At 37.0% G+C, this 17,029-nt stretch overlaps 1 protein-coding gene across 1 annotated transcript; it reads right to left on the bottom strand.

Annotated features, from left to right (window-relative positions):
• Nucleotides 1-13,619: 13,619 nt before the first annotated feature.
• LOC311609743 (vomeronasal type-1 receptor 4-like) lies at nt 13,620-14,489 on the bottom strand (the record flags this gene model as incomplete). Its single annotated transcript, XM_084803082.1, has 1 exon — nt 13,620-14,489. One exon carries the CDS (start codon nt 14,487-14,489, stop codon nt 13,620-13,622), a length of 870 nt encoding a protein of 289 aa, XP_084659208.1.
• Between the last annotated feature and the right edge of the window lie 2,540 nt (nt 14,490-17,029).

Genomic DNA, 17,029 nt, shown 5'->3' with positions numbered 1-17,029 from the left:
AGAAGAAATATAATAAATATGTAGAAATGATAGGACAAATGGTAGATTGTTTAATCTACTCCTCAACTTACAGCTTTAATTGTTATATTCAAATAAGGTTGTTTATAGTTCATTGAAATTGAAATATGTATATTGATACAGAACAAATTTATTTTCACATATTGGTATACAATTCAAATTTAAGATTTTATTTAATATTCACCCATATATATGCACATGTATATGTGTATATTATCATATATGTGTATAAATGTGTTTGAACATATTATACATACACATATATATGGATAATAGACATTTTCATTTGTGAAAGGCAAGGAACTGTGTAAAAAAAAGACAAAGGTGCTCATCAGAAGAAGAATAGTCTTTATGTTCTGAACTCAGTGAAGGGAAGGACTTAAAGAGAAGTTGCTGTTATGAATGTGATTAATTCTCTCCTTGTGTCTGTAGAGGATGCAAACCATGTAGGCACTGAAACAAAACACCATTAACTTGAATAATATTTCAAGAATAGAGAATAATACTGTATAGAAAATGTCAAGGGCATTGTCATGATAAACAGAAAAATAATACTCAAAGGTTTTTCAGTTTGTGAAACTCATATAGTTCCATCTTGCAGTCATGCGGTTGGAAAACATAATGTTTACTTCAAAGGGTAGCATCCAGCTCATGCAAATACCAGAAGCAATGCAACTCAGAGATCTGACTTTAAGCTGTGTTTATCTGGAACCTTTAGGCTGATTACAGTGGACTGGAAAATACCCAGAAAGAAGGTACTGATGATGGATACACCTCTCCCTATTCTGAAAACCAAGGAGAAGAGTTTGCACCGAATATCATCAAGGAAGTTGTTCAATCTAACATCTGAAAGTGTGCTTGGAGCGTTTTTAAACAGGAGAGTTAAGAAACTGCAATCCAGTCTGTGAACCTTAACCTGTATCACATGAATTAAAGCAGCAGATAATGGTAAAATAAGATGGAGATGTCAAAGACTCTAACCACAGTCTGAGGTTGGGAGATTTTTATGATGATTTCTATTTCATTAGGAGATAGAGGATCACTTAATTTATTAACTTGATCTTGATTCCATAGTGGTAATTGGTAGCTATCAAGAAAGTTGTCCATTTTCATTTAGATTTTCACATTTTTGTTGTATATAGGCTTTTGAAGTAAGAACAAATGATTTTTTGTATTTTCTTGGTGTCTTTGGTTATGTCTCCCATTTCATTTCTGATATTGTGGACATGGATACTCTTCCTCAACCTTCTAGTTAGTTTGGCCAATGGTTTTTCTATCTTTTTCATTTTCCCAAAGAACCAGATCTGGTTTGATAGATTCTTTGAATTATTCTGTTTCCTATTTATAAACTTCAGCCATGAGTTTTATTATTTGCAGAAGTGTACTCTTCTTGGATGTGCTTGCTTCATTTGGTTTTAGAGCTCTCAAATGGGTTGTTAAGTTGCTAGTATGGGATATCTCCATTTAGTGCTATGAACATTCCTTCTAGGACTACTTTCATTGTGCCCCATAAATTTAGGTATGTTGTGCCTTCATTTTAAATGAATTCAACAAGTCTTTATTTTCTCTCTTTATTTCTTTCCTGACACAGAGATCACAGACTAAGGAGTTCTTCAGTTTATATCAGTTTGTAGGGTTTCTGGTTGTTGTTGTTGTTGTTGTTGTTGTTGTTGTTGTTGTTGTTGGAGTTCTATCTTTAATCCATGGTGCTCCAATGAGATGCAAGAGGTTACTTCAATCTTCTTGCCTCTGTTGAGATTTCCCTTTTTTTTTTTTTACCAATTATATTGTCAATTTTGGATAAGGTAATTTGTGGTGCTAAGAAGAATATATACTAGTACATCCACCTTTGAAATCTAACTGGTGCTATCTTAGAAAAATGGTAATAGGGCTTCCTCAAGACCCAGCTATTCCACTCCTTGGAATATACCCAGAAGATGCTCCAGCACACAACAGGGACATATCCTCTTCCTTGTTCATAGAGGCCTTATTCCTAATAGCCAGAACATGGAAACAGCCTAAGTGTCCCTCAGTAGAAGAATAGATAAAGAATTGTGGTACATTTACACTATGGAATACTACTCAGCTATTAAAAACAAGGAATTCCCAAAATTTGTGGACAAATGTATTGAACTAGAAATGATGATAATGAGTGAGTTAACCAAGAAGCAGAAAGTGTCAAATGGTATATATTCACTTATGTCTGGACAAGGGCCATGTCCCATGAAAGATTTCACTTATTAGGAAAGGGGGATGGAGGGGAGGACATCCTATTGGGACTTTAGGTGAGAGAAGTATGGCGGAGGGGAGAAATAGAAGGATCCAAAGGGTCCTAGAAACATACAAGAACATTATGATGGGCACATCCGGGGCCAGGGGTCCTGCACAAACTGTGACACCAGCCAAGGACAATACATACAGTAAACATCAAACCCCAGACCAGATCTAGCCAATGGTCAGAAATTTTCTACAGTTGAGCAGAGAGTGTGGACTGACTTTCAAACAAACCCTGGTGCCCCATATCTGACCATGTCCCCTGGATGGGGAGGCCTTGTGGCACTCAGAGGAAGGATAGCAGGCTGCCAAGAAGAGACTTGATACCCTATGAGCATATACCATGGGAAGAGACCCACCTCACTCACAGTCATAGGGTAAGGGAGTAGGGGGAAAGCTGCAGGGAGGGAGGAATGGAAGGATACAAGGGATGGGATAACTATTGAGATGTAAAATCAGTGAATTAATAAAAATTTAAAATTAAACTAAATTTTTAAAAAAGAATATATACTTTTTGTATTTGGATGAAATGTCCTGTAGATATTTGTTAGGTTCATTTGATTGATGACATCTATTAATTTTGTTATTTCTCTATTTAGTTTCTGTCTTAATGACCTATATATTGGTGAGAGTGGGGTGTTGAAATCTCACACTATTAATGTATGAGGTTCAATGTGTGATTTAAGCTTTAATAATGCTTCTTTCGTGAATGTAGGTGCTCTTGATTTTGGGGCACAAATGTTCATGATTGAGATGCCACCTTGGTGCATTTTCCCTTTGATAACACTGAAGCGTCCTTCTCCATTTCTTTGATTAGTTTTGTTTGAAAGAGTATTTTATTAGACATTCAGAATGGCTACTTCAGGTTACTTATTTGGTCTGTTCGCTTATCTTTTTCTGTTGTTTATTCAGAGATAGTGTCTATTTTTATTTCTGAAGTGTGTTTATTTTATGCATCCCATTTTTCCAGCCATTGTGTTTGCCTATTCCTTATTATTGGGCAGTTGAGCCCATTGAGGTTGAGAGATATTAGTGACCAGTAGTTGTTAGCTCCTGTTTCTTTTTATATTGGTGGTGATAGTGTGTGTGTGTGTGTGTGTGTGTGTGTGTGTGTGTGTGTGTGTGTGTGTGTGTCCATGTCCTTTCTTTTGGTTTTGTAGATTTAAGGTTATTTACTTCCTGTGTGTAGGTAGCCTCCTTATGTTGGAGTTTTCCTTCTATTATCTTCTGTAGTGTTAGATTTGTGGCTAGGTATTGTTTAAATTTGTTTTTGTGGTAGAATATCTTGTTTTTTCCACCTATGTTGGTTGAAAGTTTTACTGGGTACAGTAGTATGGGTTGTCATCTGTGGTTTTTTAGTATCTGAATGTCATCCATTAAGGACCTTATGACTTTCATTGTCTCTGTTGAGAAGTCATGTGCAATTCTGATAGGTTTGCTTTTATTTGTGATTTGGCCTTTTTCTCTTGCAGCTTTTGATATTCTTACTTTGTTCTGTACATATAGTGTTTTGATTAGTTTTTGGCAGAACAGTTTTATTTTCTAGTCCAATTTATTTGGAATTCTGCAGTCTTCTTTTATGTTTAATGACATTTATTTCTTTAGACAGGAAAGCTTTCGTCTATAAATATATTGAAGATGATTTCTGTTTTGTGGATCTTGGAGTCTTCTCCTTCTTTTATTCCTATTGTTCTTAAGTGTGTTCTCTTTATAGTGTCCCAGATATTTTGATTGATTTTTGTCAGGAAATTTTAAGTTTTACCATTTCCTTTTACTGATATATTAATAAATTTTACCACACCTTATACACTTGAGATTCTCCATTCCATGTCTTGTATTTTGCTTGTGTTGCTTGTGTCTGCATGTTCTCTTCTCTTCCATACATTTTTCAATTCCAAGATTACCTGAGATTGTGTTTTCATTGTTGCTTCTAATTTCATTTTTAGGGTTTAGATATTTTTACTAGATTCTTTCTTTTCTTTCTCCCATTTGATAGTATTTTCCTGTAATTTTTATAGGATTTATTCATTTTTTTCTTTTTTCTCTTTATAAATTAATTTATTTTTTGAGTTCATGAGATTTTTAATTTATTTATTAATTTATTCTTGTTACATCTCAATGGTTATCCCATCCTTTGTATTCTCCCATTCTTCCCTCCCTTCCATTTTCCAGTTATTGCCCGACCCTATGACTGTTCCTGAGAGGGATTTCTTCCACTGGTATATGCTCATAGAGTATCCATTCTCTTTTTGGTAATCTGCTGTCCTTCCTCTGAGTGCCACCAGTTCGCCCCCTCCAGGGGACATGGTCAAATATGAGGCACCAGAGTTTGTGTGAGATTCATACCCCGCTCTCCACTCAACTGTGGAGAATGTTCTGTCCATTGGCTAGATCTGAGTAGGGCTTTAAAGTTTACAGCCTGTATTGTCCTTGGCAGGTGCCTTAGATTGAGTGGGACCCCTGGACCCAAATTTACCTATCATAATGTTCTACTTGTAGGTTTTTAGGCCCCTCTGGATCCTTCTACTTTGCTATTCTCCTATGCTTCTCTCATCTAGAGTCCCAATAGGATGTCCTCCCCTCTGTCCCAGTTTCCTGGTAAGTGAAGACTTTCATGGGACATGCCCCTTGGGCTAGTATGCAGATATAAGTGAGTATATACCATTTGAGTCTTTCTGCATCTGGGTTAACTCATTCATTATGATCATTTCTAGCTCAATCCATTTATCCACAAATTTTGGGACTTCCTTCTTTTTAATAGCTGAGTAGTATTCCATAGTGTAAATGTAACACAGTTTCTTTATTTCTTTATCCATTCTTCTGCTGAGGGACACTTAGGCTGTTTCCATGATCTGGCTATTACGAATAAGGCTGCTATGAACATGGTTGAGCAAATTTTCTTGTTGTGTGCTCGAACACCTTCTGGGTATATTCCAAGGAGTGGAATAGCTGCGTCTTGAGGAAGCCCTATTCCTAGTTTTCTGAGATAGCACCAGATAGATTTCCAAAGTGTCTGTACTAGTTTGCATTTCCACCAGCAATGAAGGAGTGTTCCTCTCTCTCCACATCCTGGGCAGCATGGGGTGTCGCTTGAATTTTTGATCTTAGCCATTCTGATGGGTGTAAGATGGAATCTCAAAGTTGTTTTGATTTGCATTTCCCTGATGATTAAGGAGGTTGAGGATATCTTTAAGTGTTTCTCAGCCATTTGATATTCCTCTGTTGAGAATTCCCTGTTTAGTTCCAAGCCCCATTTCTCGGGTGGGTTATTTAGTTTGGTGGTGTTTAATTTCTTGAGTTCTTTATATATTTTGGATATTAGGCCTTTGTCAGATGTAGGGTTGGTGAAGATCTTTTCCCAGTCTGTAGGCTGTCACTTTGTTCTCTTTACAGTGTCTCCTGCCTTACAGAAGCTTCTCAGCCTCATGACGTCCCATTTATTAATTGTTGACATTAAGGCCTGGGCTGTTGGTGTTCTGTCAGGAAGTTCTCTCCTGTGGTAATATGTTCCAGGCTCTTCCCCCACTTTTTCTTCTAACTGACTTAGTCTCTCTGGTTTTATGTTGAGGTCTTTGATCCACTTGGGTTTGAGTTTTCTTCAAGGTGATAAATATGGGTCCAGTTGCATTTTTTTACACATAGACATCCAGTTAGACCAACACAATTTGTTGAAGAAGCTATCCTTTTTCCATTGAATGGATTTGGCTTCTTTGTCGAAAATCAATTAACCATATGTGTGTGGATTCATTACTGGGTGTTCGATTAGATTCCACTGGTCAACCAGCCTGTTGCTGTGCCAGTACCATGATGTTTTAATTACTATTGCTTTAAAGTATAGTTTGAGATGAGGTATGGAGACTCCTCCAGAGCACCATTTATTGTACAAGATTGTTTTACCTACTCTGTGTTTTTTTGTTTTTCCATATGAAGTTCAGAATTGAACTTTCAATGTGTTTAAAATATTGTGTAGGTATTTTGATAAGAATTGCATTGAATCTGTAGATGGCTTTTGATAAGATGGCCATTTTTACTATGTTAATTCTCCTGATCCATGAGCAAGTATGATCATTGCATCTTCTCATGTCATCTTCAATCTCTTTCTTCAGAGTTTTGAAATTTTTTCAAACATGTCCTTCACTTGCTTGGTTAGAGTAACTCCTAAATATTTTATATTGCCTGTGGGTAATGTGAAGGGTGTAACTTTCCTAATTTCTTCCTCTGCAAGCTTGTCATTTGTGTTTAGGAAGGCTACAGACTTTTTTGAGTTAATTTTGTATCCAGCCAATTTGCTGAAGATGTTTATCAGCTGTACTAGTTCTCTGGTGGAAAATTGAGGATCACGTAGGTAGACTAGCATATCATCTGCAAATAGGGATAATTTGACTTCTTCCTTTCCCATTTGGATACCCTTGATCTTCTTTTGTTGTCCTATTGCTCTGGCTAGAAATTCGAGTACTATCTTGAAGAGATATGGAGAGAGTGGGCAGCCTTGCCTTGTTCCCGATTTTAGAGGAATTTCCTTGAGTATCTCACAATTTACTTTGATTTTGGCTATTGGCTTCCTGTATATAGCCTTTATTATGTTGAGGAAAGAGCCTTGTATGCCCAATCTCTCTAAAACTTTAAACATGAATGGGTGTTGGATTTTATCAAATGCTTTCTCTGCATATAAAGAGATGATCGTGTGGTTTTTTATTTTCAGTTTGTTTATATGGTGGATTACATTGATGGATTTCTGTATATTAAATCATCTCTGCATGCCTGGAATGAAGTCTACTTGGTCATGATGAAAGATATCTTTGATGTGTTCTTGTATTCGTTTTGCAAGTATTTTATTTAGTATTTTTGCATTAATGTTCAAGAGAAATTGGTCTGAAATTCTCTTTTTTGTTGAGTCTTTGTGAGGTTTAGGTATCAATGTGACTATTGCCTCATAGAAGGAATTTGGTAATGTTGCATCCATTTCTATCTTTTGGAGTAGCTTGAAGAGTATCAGTATTATCTCGTCCTGGAAGGTCTGGTAGAATTCTGCACTGAAACCGTCTGGCCCTGGGCTTTTTTATTTTGGGGAGTTGGGAGACTATCAATGATTGCTTCAATTTCTTTAGGGGAAATGGGACTGTTTAGCTTGTTTATCTGTTCTTCACTCAACTTTGGCAAGTAAAATTGATCAAGAAAATCATCCATATCCCTTAGATTTTCAAATTTTGTGGCATATATGCCTTTAAAGTAGGATCTTATGATTCTTTGTATTTCTTCAGTGTCTGTTGTTATGTCTCCCTTTTTCATTTCGGATTTTGTTGATTTCAATACTGTCTCTCTGCCTTTTAGTTAGTTTGGCTAACGGTCTGTCTATCTTGTTGACTTTCTCAAAGAACCAGCTCTTGGTTTGTTGATTCTTTGGACTGTTTTCTTAGTTTCTAATTTGTTAATTTCACCCCTGAGTTTGATTATTTCCAGACGTCTACTCCTTTTGGGTGTTTCTGCTTCTTTTTTTTCTAGGGCTTCCAGTTGTGTCATTAAAGTGTTTATGTGCGATGCTTCCAATTTTTTTTAAAGGCACTTAGTGCTATGAATTTTCCTCTTAGCACTGCTTTCAATGTATCCCACAAATTTGGGTATGTTGTTCCTTCATTTTCATTGAATTTCAGAAACTGCTTGATTTCTTTCTTTATTTCTTCCCTGATCCAGGTGTCATTTAACAGACAGTTGTTTAGTTTCCACTTACATGTAGGCTTTTTGTTATTACTGTTTTTGTTGAATTGCAGCCTGAGAGCATGGTGATCTGGTAGGATACAACGTATAATTTCAATCCTCTTGTATCTGTTGAGGCCTGCTTTATGACCTACAATGTGATCAATTTTGGAGAAGGTTCCATGGGATGCAGAGAGGAAAGTATATTCTTTCTTGTTTGGGTGAAAGGTTCTATAGATATCTGTTAAATCCATTTGACCCATGGAATTGGTTAATGATGTTATTTCTCAGCTTAGTTTCTGTTTCAATGACTTATCCTTCAGTGACAGTGGGGTGTTGAAGTCTCCCACTATTATTGTGTGGGGATCGATGTGTGGTTTAAGCTTTTTCAGAGGATCTTTTACAAATTTGGGTGCCCATGAACTGGGAGCATAGATGCTCTGAATTGTGATGTCATCTTGGTTGACTTTGCCTTTGATGAGTATGAAGTGTCCTTCTGCATCCTTTTTTATTAATTTTGGTTGAAAGTCTATTTTGTTCAATATTAAAATGGCTATGCCTGCTTGCTTCTTGTGACCACTTGCTTGGAATATTTTTTCCAACCTTTTATCCTGAGGTAATGCCTATCGTTATGGGTGAGATGTGTTTCTTGAATGCAGAAGAATGTTGGATCTTGTTTATGCCCCCGTTCAGTTAGTCTATGTCTTTTTATTTGAGAATTGAGACAATTGATGTTGAGAGATATTAATGACCAGTGACCGTTAAGAGTCTTAATTTTGTTGTTGGTTCCAGTCGAGCCTTTGTGTAGTTGTGTTTTTGCCATGATACAGTTATCTATTTCCTGAGTAGTTTTGGTTGCAGGTTGACCCTTTGGGATGGAGTTTTTTTTTTCTAGTACCTTCTGTAAAGCTGGATTTGTGGATAGGTACTGTTTGAATTTGGTTTTGTCATGGAATATTTTGTTTTCTCCATCAATGGTTATTGATAGTTTTGCTGGGTAAAATTGTCTGGCCTGGCATCTGTTGTCTCTTAGGGTTTGCAGGATCTCTGTCCAGGCCCTTCTGGCTTTGATGGTCTCTGCTGAGAAGTCGGGTGTAATTCTGATAGGTTTGCCATTAAATGTTATTTGGCCCTTTTTTCTTGCAGCTTTTAATATTTTCCTTTGTTCTGTTTGTTTTATGTTTTGATTATTATGTGACGGGCAGTTTTTCTTTTCTGGTCAATTCTATTTGGTGTTCTGTATGCCTCTTGTATGTTTATAGACATCTCTTTCTTTAGATTGGGGAAATTTTCTTCTATGATTTTGTTGAGAATAGTTTCTGGGCCTGGTGGTCTGACATCTCCTCTTTCTTCAATGCCTATTATCCTCAGATTTCTTCTTATCATGGTGTCCTTAATTTCTTGGATGTTTTGTGTCAGGAGTTTTCCAGATTTGGCATTTACTTTAATGGTTGCTTCAAGATCTCTGATTGTATCTTCTAGCCCTGAGATTCGGTGAGCTTTTCTAACAGAATCCAAGAGATGGAAGGTCTGACAAAGGTCGAATATCCAAAATATATAAAGAACTCAAGAAACTAAACACCACCAAACCAAGTAACTCAATTGAGAAATGGGGCTTGGAACTAAACAGAGAATACGCAACAGAGTAATACCAAATGGCTGAGAAACACTTAAAGAAATGCTCAACCTCCTGAATCATCAGGAAAATGCAAATCAAAACAACTCTGAGATTCCATCTTACACCCATCAGAATGGCTAAGATAAAAAATTCAAGCGACACCACATGCTGGTGAGGATTTGGGGAGAGATGAACACTCCTTCATTGCTGGTGGGAATGCAAACTAGTACAACCACTTTGGAAAGCTATCTGGTGCTATCTCAGAAAAATGGGAATAGGGCTTCCTCAAGACACAGCTATTCCACTCCTTGGAATATACCCAGAAGATGCTCCAGCACACAGAAAGAAAATTTGCTCAACCATGTTCATAGCAGCCTTATTCATATTAGCCAGAACATGGAAACAGCCTAAGTGTCCATCAATAGAAGAATGGATAAAGAAACTGTGGTACATATACACTATGGAATACTATTCAGCTATTAAATATAAGGAATTCCCGAAATTTGTGGATAAATGGATTGAGCTAGAAATGATCATAATGAGTGAGTTAACCCAGAAGCAGAAAGACTCAAATGGTATATACTCACTTATATCTGCATATTAGCCCAAGGAGCATGTCCCATGAAAGCCGTCAACTACCAGGAAACTGAGACAGTGGGGAAGACATCCTATTGGGACTCTAGATGAGAGAATCATGGGAGAATGGCAAAGTAGAAGGATCCAGAGGGTCCTAGAAACCTACAAGTAGAACATTATGATAGGCAGATTGGGCCCAGGGGTCCCACTCAAACTAAGGCACCAGCCAAGGACAATACAGGCTGTAAACTTTAAGGCTACCCAGACCTAGCCAATGGTCAGAACATTCTCCACAGTAGAGTGGAGAGTTGGATATGACTTTCTCACGTACTCTGGTGCCTCACCTTTGACCATGTCCCCTGGAGGGGGCGAACTGGTGGCACTCAGAGGAAGGACAGCAGGTTACCAAGAAGAGACTTGATACCCTATAAGCATATACAGGGAGAGGAAATCCCCCTCAGGAACAGTCATAGGGGAGGGGAAAAGGGGGAAAATGGGAGGGAAGAGAGAATGGGAGGAGACAAGGGATGGGATAACCACTGAGATGTAACAAGAACAAATTAATAAAATAATATATATCTTGGAAAGAAAAGAATTTTAGGTTATTAGAAATCCAGTTTGGAATAGTCTGAAGGGCTGGACCAGGAAGGATCACCAGCTTTCTTGAAGCTGCCCTTGAAGCAGACATTGAGTGATCAGCAACTGAAGTAGCTGAAGCCAGAAAATGCAAGATGTTGGGATATCTTGTATTTGTGTCCAATCATCTATGAACAGGGTTTTTTTGTTCTGAAAATACATAATTTGTAACTGGTATTATACAGTCCTAAAATTATAAATGTATGAAAATACCGGATGCACAGATCTTGGGTATGGGTATTTTTGGGAATGGGAATGGGTAATTTTGCCTTACAAACACAGGAAATGTAGCTTTTGTGTTTTGGAAATTAACTTAACCTGGTGCATAATTTCCCACCTGTATTGTGTCCTGTGTCTCTCTGCACCAACCTCGGCTGTGTTCTGCCTACAACAACTACGTGAAAGACCTTCACATCTATGGATATAAGTTAATTGCCTGGAAAAACATGGCATCTCTTCTCAGCTTTTAATAGCTTTTGGCTGTGAAAGGCATGCAGCTTTCATGTTTGTCTTGCAGTTGAACTTTGTTTTTTTGTTTGTTTGTTTGTTTTGTTTTTTTCTCCTTTATTAATTTATTCTTGTTACATCTCAATGGTTATCCCAACCCTTGTCTCCTCCCATTCTTCCCTCCCTCCCATTTTCCCCTTATTCCCCTCCTCTATGACTGTTCCTGAGGGGGATTACCTCCCCCTGTATATGCTCATAGGGTATCAAGTCTCTTCTTGGTAACCTGCTGTCCTTCCTCTGAGTGCTACCAGATCTCCCCTTCCAGGGGACATGGTCAAAGGTTCTTACAATGACCAACAGAATATCCTTTTAAAGGCCAAATTGGCATTTCTCCTGTAGGAGCCCCACTTCCTAAAGATATTGGCTAGCTTTTCAGGACAGGGTGACGTTTCAGTTCTCTGCATGCATATACCAATTCAGAATACCATGGTACTTTGGAGAGCACACATATCCATAGGAAAAAAGAGGACAAAATAGCAATACAATGAAGATGGACTTGACACATTCATCCTCTCCTTATATAAACCTAAGATTGCTGTGTATTCATCCTCTAGAACAGTAAAGACCTTATTATCCATTATTAAGAAAAACACACGGAGTAATTATGAGGGATCATGTATCATTCTGAATCTCCGACTGTCATTTGTATTTGGTTTTATCTTATCTGGTGGTCACTGTGTGAACTAAGACGAACCAGATGCAACAAGACATTTATGTTTATGATCAGAATCTAGGAAAGATTCATTCAGAGAACCCAAGGAGAAGACTGGAAACCCCAGGAAGAAAAGAATGAGAGAGATAGGGAAGGAATCCTTGTCAACCTGTACAAATTTTCAATTAAAAGATAAAGGAATTGTAGGTCTGGAAAGATGTCTCAAGTAAAAAACGAATCATCATAGAAAGCAGTTATATCTAAGTGAAGCTTTATGCTCATGAAATAGCAGATGAAGTCACAGGACTATCTCTGGTCCTGGCTGACCATCCAGTCTAGCTGGGCTCAGGGGCTTCAGGTTCTCTGACATTTACACTTCCAAATGTGTATAAATTCTTCCTTGGGTCTAAATTATAGAGGTATTTATTGTGGAAGTTGTTAAGACATATCTTAAAAGTTCTCATCTCAAAAAATGGTCTTAGCAATATGAGTTTTAGAGTACCTGTTCCTATGGTAAAAGACCATGATGAAAATAATTTGAGGAGGGAAGGATTTATATGTCTCTTACAGTTTCAAACCAGAATATATCACTGAGAGAAAGAAGGACAGGAACTGAAAATAGGAACCAGAAGACAAGTAATGAAGCAGAAGCCAAGAACGAGAGTTGTCTACAGGCATCCTTGTCCTTGCTTGCTCAGAATGATTTCTAATACACCCTAAGACTTCCTTCTAAAAGATTACATCATTCACTCTGTGCAGAGCACTCTCACATCAAATATCTATCAAGAAATTTCTGACAGGCCTTTCATAAGACAATCTGGTGGTGACATTTTCTCAATTGAGGTTCTTTGACAAATCATTCCAGCTGGGTTTAAGACACAGAACAATTAAACACAGTATGTCACATGATTTTATGAAGGTAGTCATTTTTTCATTATAAATATATATATATGCACATATTCACAAATAACAATTTATCACAAACTATAGTCTCAGGTTAAAATTTTATTTTTCAATAATATCTTGGTAAGATTCAAAAATATTGGCTCCCAAATACCAAGGGTTTACAGAAGTCAACATAAAAAATATTGTATAAATGTCCATGTGAGCAAACCATTATGTTCTGTAACCTTCCCCAGTACCACTATTATTATATTCATGTGGAGATATTATTAGTCAAATCCTACAATATTTCTGAATATTTTTGGTTCACATCATGAAGGCAATGAAATGCTTCTTGTATACCTTTATTTAGATTTGTTGTTTTGTGAAAAGAAGTGGCTAAAAACTGTGCACAGAATTTTACCTGTTGCTGTAGAAAAAGGCCAGATTTATATCAACACAATAGATTGTGAATCAAACCATTGTTTTACAAGCTATCACAAATTAAAATAAATATATAAACATTAATATTCTTTATGTGGGAAATGTAGGATATGCAAATATCCCACTTACAATATATTAACAATTTGTATGTGTACATATTTGTTTATGAATGCACACTGTCTGCTTTAATGATGTGTTTAAGAATATATGTACGCACACCTATATGATTTAACAAAATCACACTATCTCAATGTCACTGGTACAGTGACAATGTACTAGTTTTTTTGCACAGGGAAAACTGAGGGGATATTCATAGGGTTAATGCCTGTTCACCAGAAAGGGACTCACAGTTGGAAAACATGCAGAGAACACTGAAGCCATGTTTACCATGAAAGAATCTGGATCACGTGTAACAGACAAATTTGTTTGTAAGAGGCAAGAAATTGTGTAAAAAAAGACAAAGGTGCTCACCAAGAGTAGAATAGTCTTTGTGGCTCTGAACTCAGGTGAGGACTTGAAAGAGAAGTTGCTCTTATGAATGTGCTTCATTCTCTTCTTGTGTCTGCAGAGGATGCAAACCATGTAGCCACTGGACCAAAGCATCATCACCATGAACATCACATCAGGCGTTGAGTGTAATACTGCATAGAAAATGTCAAGGGCATTTTCATGAGTAACAGAAGAACAGTATTGATACACTCTTGTATTTGTCATGTTCTTATGGTTCCATATTGCAGTCATGTACATAGGAAAAGCAATGTTTACTATGAAGGACAGGATCCAGCTCATGTACACGGCAGAGGCAATGTAATTGCGAGATCTGACTTTGAGCTGTGTCCATCTGGAGCTCTTTGGGCTGATGGTTATGGCCTGGAAGACACTCAAATAGCAGGTGCTGCTGATGGACACACCCCTCCCTACTCTGTGAAGGTAGAAGATCAGTTTGCACCCAAAATCATTGAGGAAGTCTTTAATCTCAAAAGCTGACACTGTGTTGGGAACTCCTTTACACAGCAGAGTTAAGAAGTTGGCTACAATCAAGTGCTGCAGAATCCAGTCTGTGAACCTTAGGCTGCATCCCAAGAAGTAAAGCAAAAGATAATGGTAGACTAAGAAGGAGTTGCCCAGGACTCCAACCACAGTCTGCGACAAGAAGATCACACCAATCACTATGTCACTTGTCCGCATGCTGTAAGCTTTTGTTGTTATAGGATTCTGGCCAGGAAAATGAGGCATGGGATGCATGAACTTTATTACATATTACATCATAATTTGTCTTATGCACAATGCTTCCTTGATTTTTTTCTATGAAAATCTAAATGGCAGCACTATAAGATAAAAGAGTGTGTATAAGGTATCATCCTTAGTTTGAAGAAAGTGTATAGCACTATGTAAATATTCACTGGCTGTGCAGAAGGTACATCATATGAGAAAAAGGAAGATATGTTCACCTGAGCCAAGAATTTATGAATTCATACTTGATTATTGATAAAATTTAGGACATTCAAGTACACTAAGATGACAGTTAGGGTACTCTAACCCACAACTATTTGTTAAAACACTCAAATCAGTCCTTAAAATAAGAAGCCACATACTTAGGTTTGATTTTTCAAAAGCATTTGCACCTTTTAAGAATTGTTGATGTTGCATTATATTCGTTGTGAAAGTTTCCATGTTTGCATAATAAACAATGGAAATTTGAATGTATAGCAGGCAATATACACCCAACGAATCTTTGCTCATGTTAAGTAATGTATTTATGCAAAAGTGTCCCATTTTTGGATTATTGACTAAGCATTTACTTATATTTATGTTAAAAAGCAAATAAGCAATAATATGCTAACCTAAATAAAGCCAGTCATACTCCCCTGCCATGCCTTAATTTACATAAAAAGAAAAGGCCCAAGGTAAGTGGTTGTGAGCAACAGCAAATATGTCTGTGCATCTGATGATACACTTTGCACTACCAAGCAACTGAGGAAGTAATCTCAGAAAGAAAGTAAGGTTTACAAATCACCAAACTCTAGCATAATGTGTACACACTGACATTTATCAGTATCAAGTGTTGTGTTTTCCAACCCTTGAAGTAACTGAAGCAGGAGCACTGGCTCAGAAATTAATAGCACTGCCTGATTTTCCAGAGGACATGCTTTCAGGTCAGGACAAATGGTGGCTTACAGCAAACTGCATTTCTAGTTCTTCTTCTTGCCTATGTGAAGTCCTGTCACACAAGTGATACACAAAGATACAACAGGGCTTCATACACACAACATAAAATTATACTGAATAAATTTCCATTTTTAGATTTGTACTGTTAAATAAAAAATAAATAATATATAACATTCCTTAGAATAATTAATAGGGTCAAGCTGTAATGTAATATTTAAATAAACTTTTAATTTGCTCCTGCATATCACGGTATTCTCAACTATCAAATTAGTCCATCATTCATATATTCCTTCTTGAGAAGAGAATTAAGAAAGTATATAAGTGAAAACGAATGATCCACATGTGACTGGTGGTGTTTAAATTGCTAAACAATGGTTCTTCTTATGGTGTAAAATTTCCTGAGCATGCTTTAGGAAGGAAGTCACTTCATCATGATCTCAGACTACACATCTTTCAGGGTAGATGCTGTCTAGTTTTGTCCCCATCAATCACGTCATGGGACAGAGTCTAAGGCCTTCTACTCAAGTACCCTGCATTCAGATATATATTCCATGGTTCATTTGCATTCTTACAGTTCTTTGAAGAACACCTCAGAAAAATGTTAAATCAGCTCATCAATTAGTAAGATTCATGGAATCATGGACAACCAGTAGATTGATTTAAAAACAAATTTTCAACACTTTGTATTCCTGGTTATCTTTAAATGAATCACAGGAATGAAGGGATAACTCCTGAATGTGAAACTGAGTGACTGTGTTTAGTCTATTTTTTTATGTTCATTTTACCTCTGTCCTAAGGCCATACTTCAGAAGTATCTTCAGTTGATAGGTGGCTTTGTTCTGTAATGTAATCCAATTTCAAGTTGCCTTTTCTAGAAGCCTTGCTTAGCTGGTATCTTCAAATGGGTGTTGCTTGTGGTCTCTGTTTCATAGGCCCCACTGGATGCATCCATGTACTGTTTTTATTTTGCCAGACTTCTGAACTGTTTATCAAGTTTTTATGCCTCCTGACAAGTATTGGGGGAAGAAAACAGTGCCTGAGATATGGGCATGTAATTCTGTGACCTCATCTCCCCTTAGACTTGCAATTAAAATTTCACCTTCATAGTAGTGGGTACACTACTTTTCATGAAGTGGGGGTAACTTCTCTGAACATCTTTTCCCCAGGTGTCATGTATCAAAAATAATTACAAGTTTTTATTTTCTTCTCAATGAAATGTTGCAGTTTTGTGCTGTTGTTATTTCTTCACTTCCCTTCAGACCAGTAAGGATGATGAAATTCTGTGTGATGTCTTCCATATGTCACTGTGGTGTTCTTGCATCATTCCATTTCATGATTTCCTGACGTGTCATGAGACCAAATCCTGATTATCCATTCCTGAAATGAGAGCCATGGCTCATGAATTACAGAAGAAAAATTCAGTGATAGAAATATCTTGTTTGTGTACTTTAAGTTAACAACACATAAAAGGATGTGACTAATTCAAATTCTTACTGGAAAATATAGAGAACATGTGTAGTATTAAACATTAAGTTTTTATTTTGCATTTATAGTTGAAG

Source organism: Acomys minous (genome assembly GCF_964271855.1).
Source record: "Acomys minous genome assembly, chromosome: 2".
Taxonomy (NCBI): Eukaryota; Metazoa; Chordata; class Mammalia; order Rodentia; family Muridae; genus Acomys; species Acomys minous.
The sequence above is the reverse complement of the archived record's forward strand: the minus strand, read 5'-3'. Positions and strand labels throughout refer to the sequence as shown.